Source organism: Trematomus bernacchii, unplaced genomic scaffold (assembly GCF_902827165.1).
Source record: "Trematomus bernacchii unplaced genomic scaffold, fTreBer1.1, whole genome shotgun sequence".
In the NCBI taxonomy this organism is placed as follows: Eukaryota; Metazoa; Chordata; class Actinopteri; order Perciformes; family Nototheniidae; genus Trematomus; species Trematomus bernacchii.
In genome coordinates, this window is record NW_022987703.1 from 64,714 (window position 1) to 80,148 (window position 15,435).

General features: G+C 44.0%; 1 protein-coding gene across 1 annotated transcript; it reads right to left on the bottom strand.

The window, feature by feature from the left end:
* Positions 1-404: 404 nt before the first annotated feature.
* LOC117490107 (zinc finger protein 771-like) lies at positions 405-6,437 on the bottom strand. Its single transcript, XM_034139691.1, is given in 5 exon segments — positions 405-972; positions 1,021-1,289; positions 1,374-1,924; positions 6,274-6,335; positions 6,337-6,437. Coding segments are annotated over 5 exon segments (1,179 nt in total). The 3' UTR covers positions 405-776.
* Positions 6,438-15,435: the final 8,998 nt, after the last annotated feature.

Below are 15,435 nucleotides of genomic sequence, written 5' to 3' on the forward strand. Positions count from 1 at the left end.
GTGGTCTACCTATGTTGTAAATGAATTATCTTTTCGATTTACACACGGCATCTATTGCACGTCTGTCCGTCCTGGGAGAGGGATCCCTCCTCTGCTGCTCTCCCTGAGGTTTCTCCCATGTTCCTTTAAACTGTGGGGTTTCTCTGGAAGTGTTTCCTTGTACGATGTGAGGGTCTAAGGACAGAGGGTCTAAGGACAGAGGGTCTAAGGACAGAAGGGGTCGTATTGTCAAACTGATATTCTGTACAAACTGTGAAGTCCACTGAGACAAATGTAACCTTTGTGATATTGGGCTATATAAATAAACATTGATTGAACTCTAAATGAGCTGATTGTAATCTGTAAACACAAACAATATGCAGGAATGTGAGTCTGTTTCAAAGGCTTTTATTTATTTTTTTTAGTTTGGTTTGATGATATAAACAGAACAGAATCAAACTGGAAACATCGTAAATATTCTCTATATCAATAAGTCATTGGTTCTTCTTTTAGACCAGAACAGACTGATAACTCAACTGGAACTATCAAACACATCCCAATGGAAGTTTCAAGTCACAACATTTCATTAACCAAACAGATTATTAGAGAAACTACTCTGCAGATGAATCAGTCAGTGGTTATAGTATAAATCAGAAAAGTAGTATGACAAAAACATTAAACATATTCAAAACTTCTGTTGATAAAGATGGAGTTTATATGAAGTCATGTATGAATATTGTCAAACAGACTTTATAAAGTCAGACAGATTTTTCTCATGTGAATTGTCGTAGGACTAATTAATTGTCCTCTTTTTTTGTTGCACATGCAGATTTGACTTGGAAAATGTCAGGTTCAGAAGAGTCTCCAGGGTTGTCCTCAGTCTCTGGTTGTAAATGTCTCTCTGGATCTGAGTTCCTGGCTGGTTCTGGTCCTCCACAGTCCTCTCCATCAGCTTCTGTTTCCAAGTGTTCAGCTGAGCTGCTGGCTGGAGGCTTTGCCTCTCTGTTCTCCTCAGTTTGAGTTTGATGAAGCTGTGAGGACTGACGACCAACACACTTATGGCTTTTGACCTGATGACTCCAGGTGAATATTTTGTCACAAACACTGCAGCTGAATGGTTTCTCTCCTGTGTGGACTCTCATGTGTCTCTTTAAATCTCCCGTATCTGCAAAAGATTTCTCACAAATTATGCAGCTGAATGGTTTCTCTCCTGTGTGGTTTCTCATGTGGCCCTTTAAATCTCCACTCTGTGTAAAATATTTCTTACAAAATGAGCAGCTGTATGGTTTCTCTCCTGTGTGGTTTCTTATGTGTGCAATTAAATTGCAACGATCTGCAAAAGTTTTCTCACAAATTATGCAGCTGAATGGTTTCTCTCCTGTGTGGATTCTCATGTGTCGTTGGAAATGTCCTCTCTGTGTAAAAGATTTCTTACAGACTGAGCAGCTGAATGGTTTCTCTCCTGCACTACGCCTTGAATCACTGACAGGGTCTTGTTTATTTCTCTGAGAGTTTGAACCTGGTTCTCTGGTCTCCTTCCAATCAGCACTGTCTTCAGTGTCAGGTTCAGAAGAGTCTCCAGGGTTGTCCTCAGTCTCTGGTTGTAAATGTCTCTCTGGATCTGAGTTCCTGGCTGGTTCTGGTCCTCCACAGTCCTCTCCATCAGCTTCTGTTTCCAGGTGTTCAGTTTGTCTTTGATGAAGCTGAGAGGACTGAGGTTTCTCTTCATCATCTTCACTCTTCACAGGGACAGGAGTGAATGTGGACTTGGTGATATCAGCCTCCTCCAGCCCTTGAAGCTGCTCTCCCTCCTGACTGATCCAGAGTTCCTCCTGTTCCTCTTTAATGTGTGGGGGGGGCTCTGGGTCCTCCTGGTCCAGACTGGAGCTCCACTCCTGCTGCTCAGGGGGAACCTCTTCTTTAACCACCACCAGCTGCTGGACGTCTGCAGGAAACAGGAAACACATATTCAGAGAAACTCTAGAGTATTAGAATTTAAAATCTAACCACGAAGTTCCGCCCACTGTGTGTTTCTGTTGGCTCGATTGTCTGTCAACAGGTGAGTTAGTACGGTAGCTGGTCTAAAACATAGTTTCACTGCCGCTTAGCAAGGCGTCGGCCGTTCACGGAGTGTGAGGCCTTAGCCTTACAGTTTGTGACCTGTCTGCAGAGTCGTTAGCTGAGAACTGGTGTTGGAGTTTCTCAGAGTAGTCGTTTAGCATCTCTCACCGCCTTGCTAAACCTGTACTTGGACTCATACAGGTGCATCTCAATAAATTGAATATCATGGAAAAGTGAGTTTATATCAGTAATTCAATTTATAAAGTTTAAACTTATACATTACATAGATTCATCACACACAAAGTGATTATTTCCAGCGTTTTAATCTTGATGATTGCAGCTTACAGCTAATGAAAAGACAAAACAAAGCATTGAATATTACATAAGTCTAGGGTTCCAGGTGAGAACCGAGTTTCGGCGCATGATGTCCATAGTTAACCGCAAATTAATCGCACATTTTCTATCTGTTCTAAATGTACCTTAGAGGGATATTTTTCAAGTTTTTAATACTCTTATCAACATATGAGTGGACAAATATGCTTTATATGTTTGTTTATTATCATTTGAACAATGACAAATATTCTCATGAATATTAAAACACAACAACCTGGAACCTCTCTCATACAATAATACAAAGTGTGTGTGTGTGTGTGTGTGTGTGTGTGTGTGTGTGTGTGTGTGTGTGTGTGTGTGTGTGTGTGTGTGTGTGTGTGTGTGTGTGTGTGTGTGTGTGTGTGTGTGTGTGTGTGTGTGTGTGTGGTGTGTGTGGTGCTGAGTGTGCTGACTTTTGGGGTTTGTTCAACTTTCAAAAGATGTTTGAATGGTGATATACACAGTGATAGATGTTAAGGACTAACGTTTATAATAAATACATTTGTATTGATTTTAAGATCTTTTCATACAATCATACGTATTGGGATCATTTGTATTAATGTGAACCGGAGGGAGAGGGTGACGAGCATAAGTTTCACTTTCCTTTTTTATTTCAATTCCAACTTTGGTCATGAAGAATATGTTTCTCTGTTGTCCCCGTTCATAAAGCATAACAGCATCAGAGCACGGTGCAGAGTCTCTAGATGAGTTTACAGTAGTCCCTCGTTCTTATTAAACATCCATGTTGTAGTCCGCTGTATAGAAAACTGTAGTTTCCATAGTTTCCCCACAGCAGCAGACGCACATTTATGACGTCAGTCTGTGCACCAAAGTCTAAACCACGGTCCTCCCAAACTAGTCTCAACCAATCATAAATGTACGGGCAACGCTGTTACTGTTTAACTGGTGACGCGGGGGAACTCGTGACGTTCTATAAAATACATATACACATTTCGATCGCTTCTTCTGTCGTTTACATTAATCTTTTGGTATATTTGGCTGGATAGGAACACTTTGATGCACATTCAGTACCAGTGTGTGAGGTTGTGTTTGCGATGCCGATATCCGGACGTGTACAGCGAGGACTATAAAAAGACACATGAGGTGACTGGGGATGTGTGTTCAAAACATTGCACGCTTGAATAAATCATTTAAACCAGTTATTGTTGCCAGACTTATTGCTGAATATCGTTCTTAATGTGATACCAAGTCCATCTGAGACCCGTGTACACCTTCAGACAGCCTCCAAGTGAAGCACACGTTGTTTACTCACAGTTTGAAAGCAGCGTGGAGAACAGAGTTCCCGTTAGAATATTTTTTTGCCAGTCAACATGTCCGTTAAAGTTTAAATCTTCCGGACAAAATGAGAAAAGTGCCGGTCAAAGGTCTTCTTTGTTATTTATTGAGCTTTTAAACAAATTGATATGATTCGATATTAAACAAACTAATTCTAGTAGATTAACTACATTATTCAAAAGTGTACAGTAATTTATAACACGGGAATAATAAACGGAGCACTCTCTCCCTCTCCTGACAGCCCGTCAGTATCATGCAGCTCGCGGATCCAGTAATGAGTGGCCCGACAGTCAAACTAAACATATCTATAACTAGTTTAGGTAGTTTGAGAGGTAATTAAAATAGCTACGTGATATTCTAACCTGAAGTGTGTGGTTTGTTCCGCTCAGCTGCAGATGATCATGCAGAGCTGCGTGTCAACTCGTCAGCAGCAGCTGATCTCTTGCTCCCGTCAGATTAGACTTCACTCGCGTTTATGTCCATATCGATCAGATCTAGCTAGTTCTAGCTAATGATATGACTACATGCTTATTAAAAGACACCTAAACAATAAGCGTCGCTATGCAACCGGGTGAGGCCACAAAGTATAGCGCAGCATTATGCATTTGTTTACATGCCCACCGGAACCCCGAGGCATTACCAACAGATCAACGCACAATCAACCCATACAGGACACTCTTTCTCCACATTAAATGTTAGTCATTAGAATTGACTATTCTTGTCTGTCACATACTATTCTTGTCTGTCACATAAGTGGCGCAACTGATGCCGTATTGTGCTAAAGGGAAATTATTTTGACCGGACATTTTGACCGGAGAGATTTAGATTTGCCGGTCTTCAGCATATTTTACCGGTCATAGTCCGGTAATTACCGGCTAACGGGAACTCTGGTGGAGAAGTCTTCAGCTGAGCTGTGATCCGCCCAGTTTAACTTGTGATACGACTTCTGTTCTGTGGCTATCAACCAGCGATCATGTTTAATATTAAAGACTACACACATGTATCCCTTATCAAAACGGTATTCTGCACTTTGCAGCACTTATCCAGATGAGATGTGACTGTTTACTTGGTTAACTTTCGTTATGCATCGATACAGCGACACAAACCGAAAGACGAGGATACTCACATACGTTGAGAACTAGAAACACATATATTCATAATGTTTACTCTGCTGTGAACATGTTTTCGTTTCTATCTTAACGTTTATGCTTTTATCTTTGTGTTATTTTGTGTTATATGTTGTATCTATTTCTGTGTAACTTGGTAATATTAATATGAATTCCTTGTTATTGTTGTCTTTCCATCTGTCGGTGATGATTATACTACATAATGAAACACATGGCCTGATTAGCATATTTGATATGATATAACTTAATGTGTGCACTGGAATACATTTATATGTCAAATGACCACTTATCACAACATGTGGGCTCGCAGGCTGATCAACTAGGATATCTGATCTCGGTGGGTCTTAATGAGACTTGATACAGACCTCAGTCAGTAGGCTATTTCAAAGCAAATGCCTACTATAATATGTATATTATATGGCTTAAGTGTACATACATTCGCTCGCATTATAAATGATGGTTGGCTTGCATTTTTCTGAATCTTTTAACAATGTTAATGTGTAAAAATTCAGCTATGATGAACAAATATGTCGTGATGATTCGTGGCTCACTCACAACGCGCAGGTCTAGAGTGATTTTTGCTGTTGGGACTCGGGTTTGAGTCCAGCATGAACTTTTTAGTTATTTTCATGTCGATGGACACTGAATTATATGTTTGAATAGAGGATTCATAATATTGTTTGCGGAGACCAAAATGAATGACCAAGCAGCATTTTACAGTCTAAATATCCCTACACATGCAGAATGACATTTCTGCTGCTGTCTTTGCAAAACGAGTAAACAGTCACATCTTATCTGGATAAGTGCTGCAAAGTGCAGAATACCGTTTTGATAAGGGATACATGTGTGTAGTCTTTAATATTAAACATGATTGCTGGTTGATAGCCACAGAACAGAAGTCGTATCACAAGTTAAACTGGGCGGATCACAGCTCAGCTGAAGACTTCTCCACGCTGCTTTCAAACTGTGAGTAAACAACGTGTGCTTCACTTGGAGGCTGTCTGAAGGTGTACACGGGTCTCAGATGGACTTGGTATCACATTAAGAACGATATTCAGCAATAAGTCTGGCAAAAATAACTGGTTTAAATGATTTATTCAAGCGTGCAATGGTTTGAACAGACATCCCCAGTCACCTCATTGTCATTTTGTAGTCCTCGCTGTACGCGTCCGGATATCGGCATCGCAACCACAACCTCACTGGTACTGAATGTGCATCAAAGTGTTCCTATCCAGCCAAATATACCAAAAGATTAATGTAAACGACAGAAGAAGCGATCGAAATGTGTATATGTATTTTATAGAACGTCACGAGTTCCCCCGCGTCACCAGTTAAACAGTAACAACGCCCTCTGTAATAAAATGTATTGACGCACGAGGTTCGAGGCTTTTTTACGGAAATAGTGGTTACAGATTACAGCTTTAAAAAGGGGACAGACCTGCTCTGTGGATCTGAAGCTGAGGCTGTAAAACAGCGTCCAGTAGTTTCCGGTGTCTCTCGTTCCTCCTCGTACTCTGCTATCGTTCTTTCAAACAGAACAAAGATGTCTTCAGCAGCCGCAGTGAGTCGCTGCTTCACCAACGAGAGTAGCACAACACTCATGTTTACTAAATCACCACTTCCTGTTTCTCTCACTCTGTGTTGCTAGCGAGTTACCAGCTAGCATGCTAAGCTAGCTTCTAGAGTCCGAGCTAAAGGCTTCAGAAGAAAGAGCACAAAGTCAGAGGTTCATCCAGACACACAGACGATGGATCAGCTGCTCACACAGACTGTCTCAGGAACACCGAGAGAGAACCATGGATGTAGCGAGAGAACCATGGATGAAGAGAGAGAACCGACGAGACGCAATCTGGTTCCAAGTTGGAAAGAGCGGGACCATCACTTCCGGTGCAGGGACTTCAAAATAAAAGCGGCTATGATTTCCCCTTAGACAATACCTAAACCTTTAAGATACACAGACATGGAGCTGCGGAGAGAACCCGGTTTATTTCTCCTAAAACACCTTTATCTATATTATAAGTATTCCCCCTCTTCCTGTAATATAATATTTGTAAGAAGAGAAAGGTGAAGAGAGAAAACCGTGGGTTTTATTGTGAAGGCCAGCACCGGAAGTTGTGTTTCAGGCTTTCCGTTAGCATGTTAGCTCGTCTTTTCCTAACCAAGACGAAAAGACGAGAGGAGCTGATTTTTGGACAGTTTGTCCACAGCCTAACTCTGCATGAATTTTAAAAGTCTCTGACTCTTTACAGTCTCAACAAGTGTGTCTCTGTTAGCAAGGATAACAGCTAATGCATCATGGGGGTTGTAGTTTTTAATAAACTTTATAGAGATTCAGGGGAAGTGTAGCGACCCTGCATAGGGTGCTGGGTGTGTCACTCAGGCGTCCCCCGTCTCTCTGCCAATCACAGAGCTGCACAGTATTGCTGGTCGGTGTGCGGGCCTGTGGTTGGGGGAGCAGAGGGGGGAGGGCTGGGGAGTCGTGACGTTGACCCTGCTGTGTGTGTGAGTTAGGGAGTGGAGTAGAGAGTAATGATAAACCTGTAACCTGTAACCTGAGCTGTATACTATAACCGTAAGAGAACAAAGGAGTTATTAAACCCAATCACTGGAAGCCTGTTTCCGACTTCCTTTTGTCGAACGTTACAGAAGAAACAAACAGTGCCATCAAGGGGCGGAGCTACAGCAACACATGGGGGCAATACAAGCTGGAACATTCCCAACCCGGTATCACGGCAAGACGTGAACATGTGACGATCTACCATGCTGGGAGACGTGAATATGTCACGGTTTCGTCCCTTCAAACGTGACAGTGGGTTTTTCTCAATCGCGAGTACGCTTGCTTGGTAGCACATGTCTGCCGAGCATCTTGCTTCAGAAGCGAGGCAAGAATACTTCCTGGCATTCGGAAAACGAAGAGTGGAACACGCTAGCAAGTGTGCAGGTGTCCGTCATATGAGAGGCCCCGCCTTACATCTTCCGCCACAGATTTGGGGAAATTGGTCTGTGCGCAAAGCATTGTGGGGATTTTAAGACCGTGGAGTCTACTCATGTGCAGCCTCGATATTTCTCCAAACGGAGTACGCCGGGCTCGGTAGATTTCCAAGTATGCTGGAGATTGGAACAGTACTTCGGCGGCACTCGATGACGTAGTATGCTTGAAATAGTGGCTCTGAAGCAGCTTTACTCGACATTGAGAAACACCCAGTTACACGGTATTGTTAACATGGCCCAACCAGTGGAGAAATACCCGGAAGTGCCAAGCAAATGGTCTACCAAGACTATTGGTCGGTTTTTATTGTCAAAATTAGATGTTTTTAATTTATTTTTTAATCGTCACACTCGATTTTGCCGATTTTCTTGTTGCCCTAGCTGGTCGACACCTCTTTTAGCAGAAACAAAGGCTACATTAATGTATTAAATCCATGTTAATCCATGTGTGTGGAGCATAGACTGTGGGTGTTTCTCAATGTCGAGTAAAGCTGCTCCAGAGCCACTATTTCAAGCATACTACGTCATCGAGTGCCGCCGAAGTACTGTTCCAATCTCCAGCATACTTGGAAATCTACCGAGCCCGGCGTACTCCGTTTGGAGAAATATCGAGGCTCGTATGGCGAGGCTCGTATGGCGTTCACGATCAATCATCTGACTGGGAAAGCCCGACTGTGGGGCACAGCTGAATGGGAGCAGCAGACACCCGCCTGCTCTTCTTTCCCCTTCTTTTCCGCGGAGCTGCGCAAGGTGTTTGGACCCGTGTCTGTGGGTCCAGACGCTGCAGGAGGACTACTGAGCCTGAGCCAGGGTAATGGATCTGTGGTGGATTATGCGATTGGGTTTCGCACCAGGGGCCGCCTCAGCAACTGGAATTCTGCAGCCCAGTGTGACCCCTATCTGCGTGGCTTGGCGGCTTACATTAAAGACGAGCTGGTGTCTTTTGATCTGCCCAACTCACTGGATGGGCTGATTGAGCTGACTTCCCGCATGGATCGGCGCATCCAGACACGGAGACGGGAGCGACGGTCGGAGGGAGTTCAACATGCCTGGGCGCCCCGACATCCGGGTTCGACTGGGACTCCTCCCCTCACTCCAGAGCCGCAACCAGGGGGTGATGAGCCCATGCAGGTGGGTCGCACCAGCCTCACCTTGGAGGAACGTGAACATCGCAGACGAGGTAACTTATGTCTCTACTGCGGCCGGCCATTTTGTTTCTCGCTGCCCGGTAAAAGGCAAGGCTAAGCAGTAATGGGGAACATACTGGTGAGCCAAACCCCTGGATTTGTTCCTGCTCAGAGACCATTGAGCCACGCCAGGTTGCTATTACCGGATAGCTCTCAGGCCCTTGCAGTCTTTATTGACTCTGGTTCGGACGCAAGTATTATGGACAAAGAGCTTATGCTGCAATTGGGAATAGACCGGGCTCCCTTATCTCGCCCAGTTCCAGCCAGCGCCTTAGACGGTCACCTGCTTGGGACAGTGACTCATCAGACTGTACCCGTTCACATGCTCCTCTCCGGAAACTATTCCGTTTCATGTTCTCCGGTCTCCACATATCCCGCTTATCCTGGGTTACCCATGGCTCCGCCGCCACAACCCTAACATTGACTGGGAGACGGGAGCCATTTTGGGGTGGAGCCCCTCTTGTCATCAGATCTGTCTGAAACAGGCTGCCGCGCCTCAGCGTTCGGTGAACCCCAGCCGAGTTCCGGATGTTACAGGGGTCCCACCGGAATATCTGGACTTCAAGGAAGTATTCAGCAAGACGAGGGCTACTTCCCTTCCACCACATCCGGCCTTACGACTGTGCCATCGACCTGCATCCCGGCACCAGCCCTCCCAGGGATCGATTGTACTCCCTGTCTGCTCCGGAAAGAGTTTCCATGGAGACTTATATCAATAACTCTCTGGTGGCTGGGATTATTCGCCCTTCCTCATCACCCGCTGGAGCGGGGTTCTTCTTTGTGGAGAAGAAAGACATTTTATTTGTATTTATTTTTTTATTTAACCAGATAAAAACATTGAGATAAAATCTCATTTTCAATGCTGACCTGGCCAAGAAGGCAGCAACGTTACACATAACACAAACATATCAAATACAGAGAACATAACTAAGAAAACAAAAGACGAAAAAACAGTCACTACATTGTGCACATTAGGACAGTAAGAAAAGTACACTACTTGTTACTGCAAGAGCAGCTGGTGGTGAGGACTTCAGACAACTTCAATTTAAAACATGATATAGAGACAAGTGCCATCAGTTTGAGGCGTGATTGAAGGTCATTCCAAGACCAAGGACCATAATAAGAAAGACTCCTTTTTCCAGCCTCAGTCCGTACAGTAGGAACCTGGAACCGTATCCAGGCACTGGGTCTGAGGTTGTAAGAGTCACAAACTGGGGCAAATCTGGCACATATGTACAGTGGAAGCTTACCTAAAATGGCTTTATACATTAATAAAAACCAGTGCTGCATCCTACGCATAGTAAGTGAGGACCATCCAGTTAGGCTATACAGTGTGCAATGATGAGTCCTATAGGGTGCATTTGATACATCACAGTGCAGCATGGTAAAGTGGGTCAAGTTTGGCCAAAACAGTGGGACAGGTAAATCTATAGATGGTATCACCGTAGTCCAGCTGGGACAGGAATAAACCAGAGACCAACCTTTTACGGAATGAAATGGAAAAACAACATTTAAGTCTGAAAAGGAAGCCAAGAGTGAATTTCAATTTCTTTGTTAAAACTTCAATATGGTGTTTAAAGTTCAGATTACTGTCCAACCAAAAGCCCAGATATTTGTAGGTATCAACAAACTCAACAGAGACGCCATCAAGGGTGTCAATGGAGAGGCAAGAGGAGGACGCTGACTTGGGAGCAAAGAGCATTGTTTTGGTTTTCTTACTGTTCAATAGCAGTTTGGAATCAAGAAGTGCATGCTGCAGCGTGATAACATCAGATTTTAAATTGGAAACGGCCATATCCAGAGAAGGAGCACACGAGTATACAATAGTGTCATCAGCATACATATGATAGGTAGAAAATTGCATCTGATTACAAATATTGTTTACATATAATAAAAAGAGCAAGGGCCCCAAAATAGAGCCCTGTGGAACTCCCTTCTCCAAGGTGACAGGGTCAGAGACAGTACTACCCAACCTGACGCATTGAGTACGGTCGGTTAGATAACTCTGAAACCATCAAATGGCATTGTGACCGAAACGAGACACCAACATAACATTAGACATAATGTGGTGATCTACAGTGTCAAATGCTTTGGCTAGGTCAATAAACAATGCAACACAAAGTGATTTCTTATCCAAAGCAGCCTTAATATCGTCTAAGACTTTCAGACTGGCAGTCACAGTACTGTGCTTTGATCTGAATCCAGATTGCATAGGGTTAAGGATGTTGTGTGAATTTAAAAAAAGTTTTAGCTGAGTAGAAACAAGGGACTCAAGAATCTTTGATAACACAGAAAGATTTGAGATAGGACGATAGTTATTCAACTCCGTGGGATCACCAGCTTTCAAGAGGGGCGATACCAGAGCTTGCTTCCACACAGCTGGCAGTGTGTGAGTGGACATGGAGAGATTACAAATATCAGTTACTGGTTGTGCTATCATCTGAGCTGCAATTTTTAAAAAGAACGGGTCGAGGCCGTCAGGCCCGGCAGACTTTTTAGGATCAATCGAGTGCAAACCCTGTAAGACTTCAGAGACCGAGAAATAAGCAAAATCAAAAACAGGGGAGTTCATCTCTTGACTATGGCTGTGAGTACGACCATTTAGAGAGTCATGACTTTGCTCATCAAAAATGTGACCAGCCTTTTTGAAGTGAGCATTAAAGGCATTAGACATACCATCTGAATCTGAAATAAAAGAATCATTGACCTTCAGTTTTTGTGGGAAACTAGAAACCTTCTTGTTCTGAAGTGATTTAATTGTTTTCCAGAACTTAGAATGGTCATTAAAACAATCAGTGGTTAAGCTCAGATAGTAATCAGCTTTAGCTTTTTTAATAAGGGCAGAACATTTATTTCTGAGGACACGAAAAAGAAGCCAGTCATCACTAGTGTTAGACTTTCTAGCTAAGGACCATTGCTTATTTCGATCATGAATGAGATCAGATAGTTCTCTAGTAAACCATGGAGTGTTCCTATTCTTAACTCTGAATTTTCTAAGGGGGGCATGTCTATTAATAATCGATAAAAAGTGATCAATAAAAAATTGGACGGCAACATCAACAGATGGAATTAACGCTGTGAAGTGCCATTTAACCTCCGCCAGATCGTGAAGGAAAGCCTGCTCAGAGAAGTGTTTGAAGCAGCGCCTGAGCACAATAAGGCCCTTGGCTTTGGGCAACTTGGTGCTCCTAACGCAAGCGATAGTGCAATGGTCACTGATATCATTAGGAAAAACACCAACAGACACAAACTTATGAGCTGCATTTGTTAGAATGACATCTATAAGGGTATCGTTATTGGGTTTGGCAGGGTTTATTCTAGTGGGACTATCAATAAGCTGAGTTAAGTTCAAAGAATCACAAACCTGCTTAAACTGTGAAGATGTATCACTTAACCAGTCCCAATTTAAATCACCCAATAAAATGATTTCAGAAGAAAACTTAGACAACAATTCAGTAAGGCTAGTAGTTGCATCCATGATGGCCGATGGAGGCCTATAACAGCCAATAACAGTGAGAGGAGCATTTGCTATAGTTAGTTGGACTGCTAGCAACTCAAATGGCCTTGGAATTGAAATTGAGTGAAGGACAGAGCACTGTAGTTTCTCAGCAGTGTATATTGCAACACCACCAGCTCTGCCCTTACGATCCGCTCTGAATACATTATATCCATCAATCTGAATAACAGTGTCAGTGACAGAGGGTTTGAACCAGGTTTCAGAAACTACAACAATATCAGGCTTAGCAACTAAAAACCAGATCTTGAAAACATCTAATTTGGGCACTAGGCTTCTAGCACTAACATGCAGAAAACCCAATCCTTACCTACAGCTAAACTCATTCGGAGTTGGCAAATGATGCAAGGAAGTAGAGAAACACTCAGGACCAGGGTTAATGTTAACGTTACCAGAGAGTAATAGCAGTAACAATATTAACAGTCTGGAAGATGATGTTTTCACATGGGCTCTGGACGCGTCACTCCTCAGAGGGGCGGGGCTGCTCCGATCCTTCGATATTAGCGAGTCCAGAGTCAAAAGGGCATACGGGAGAGCGCATTTCGTGCCATGAAACGTCAGCTTTTGGTAAAAACTATCCGATGGAGTCAGCGCTCCAGAGGTTCCACCATCCGAATGTCCGAAGTGAACAGAGGCATCGCTGGGAGGCAATCCGTCAGTTTTGCCGACATGCGGGCTGACAATTAATCCCAGGAAAAAAGCGAACACAAGGGTAGCTTTAGGCAACATTGAGCTGCAACACACCCAGTTCAGGATCCGCAGCTCAGGTCCCAGCAGCTCAGGTCCCAGCAGCTCAGGTCCCAGCAGCTCAGGTCCCAGCAGCTCAGGTCCCAGCAGCTCAGGTCGATCAGCAGCTCAGGTCGACCAGCCCCCGACAGCACGGCAGGACAGACAGCAATCCAGACTCCGAAAGAGCGACAGCTCAGGCAGAAAGCAAACAATCCAGTCACAGCGAGGCACCGGCACAAAACGACGCAAAACAGCCCAAAAACTTTAAAAAGCTTTTAAAAGCTTTTTAAAAGCGAATCAAGCCCGGATAACACTTGTTCGTTCAGCCAACCGGTACGCCTCCTCTGCCAACCGCCGACGTTCCAAGGCACCCGTCTACCAGGTGGGCCAAAAGGTATGGCTGTCCACCCAGGATATTCCTTTACGGGTGGAGTCGAAAAAGCTTGCACCGAGGTTCATTGGACCGTTTGAGATTATAAGGATAATCAATCCCGCAGCAGTAAGGCTAAGACTGCCTCGGACTCTGCGGGTCCATCCCACCTTTCACGTTTCCAGGATCAAACCTGTCCGAGAGAGTGCACTGGTTCCTGCGGTCCCTCCTCTACCACCCCCCCGGATGATTGACGGCGGACCTACATACACTTTCAATCGACTGCTTCGTTCCCGTCGCAGATGGAGAGGAGTCCAGTACCTGGTAGACTGGGAGGGTTACGGCCCTGAGGAGAGGTCTTGGGTTCCAGCCCGTCATGTGCTGATCCCCCGGCTCATCAGAGAGTTCCATCAGCGCAACCCCGAGCAACCTTCTAAGACCATCACAACGACGGGCAGAGACACGGGGAGAGTCTCTCCACATACTGTCAGCTCTTCCGAGGAGGACAGCGAGGGACCTGCTTCTGATGAGGACGCCGATTCCCACAGGGGGCAGGAGAAGGAGGCCGAAATAACTTTTTCAGATGAGTACTAACCCCACCTCCCACCCTCCTCTGTAGATTAGCGTTTAGGGACGCCAGGAGCCATCCATTAAGGGGGGGGTTCTGTCACAGTCTGCTCCATCATTCACCAGTAGTTTTCCATTCACCTGTCTCACCTGTTAACCACACACATATAATGGTTTTTCACTTTCAATAAGCATGAACAATTTGTATTGATCATCACATTTACCTTATTTCATTTCAAAAGAAACTGCAACTACTGAGCACATATTGTTTATCCTGTCTTTTATTTTTTAACAATATGATTTGTTGATTACAGTGTACTCTAACTTATTCTGTATATCTTATTGTGTGTCTACCATAGGAACTCTGGAGTTATGTATATTGTTGATGTTTATATGCATATAGTTATCTCTTTTTTAACCTGTTAAGCCCGAGAGACCCCGGTACCGGGGCACTGCCGCAACATCTTGCAGGAAACAGTGTCTGAGGGCATGTTCATTTAATAAACTATGAATGTTTTATATCCATGTAACGGGAAGAAACTCATCTAACTGATCATTTTTATTATTTTTTCAAAATAAAACCCACAATGCTAACGCTGAGCCTCTGAATTAGCAACGAGCGAAAAATGCTAACACCTTACTGCACCGAAAATCACTCACAAAACCTTATTATTTATCTCTTCTGCACATCCAACACATCGTTTCACATCGTGAGGTGACACAGATGTCAGAGCTAGAGTATAGGTTCGCTCTGATGCAAAACTGCATGCGCGAAGCCCCCACTTTTTTTTTTTTACCATGTGTGTGAGTGGGGAGATTCCCCTTCGATTCTATTGGCTCTAACGGTCAGAAAGAGGTGTCAACCACCAAAATCGACCAATGGGTTCCAGAGAAACGGTAAAACCCCCATTTTCACCCAAATCACCTCAGAGGTGGTTTCTTTTGGCTAAATCTCTCTAAAAAGGTCAAATGTCACTTGTTTTTTAAAGCTCAATAAATAACAAAGAAGACCTTTGACCGGCACTTTTATCATTTTGTCCGGAAGATTTAAACTTTAACGGACATCTTGACCGGCGAAAGAAACTGAAACTGAAACTCTGCCGCACGGTCCCCTCGTTCCTTGGAAGAGGCGGAGAGGTGGGTGTTTGTCATCTGCTGGTGGACTAACCGGAGAGAATTACAGTGCTTGCCTCGACGGGGAGGGATTGCATTGAATTAAAGCAGCAGGAGCAAACGCTTGCCTCG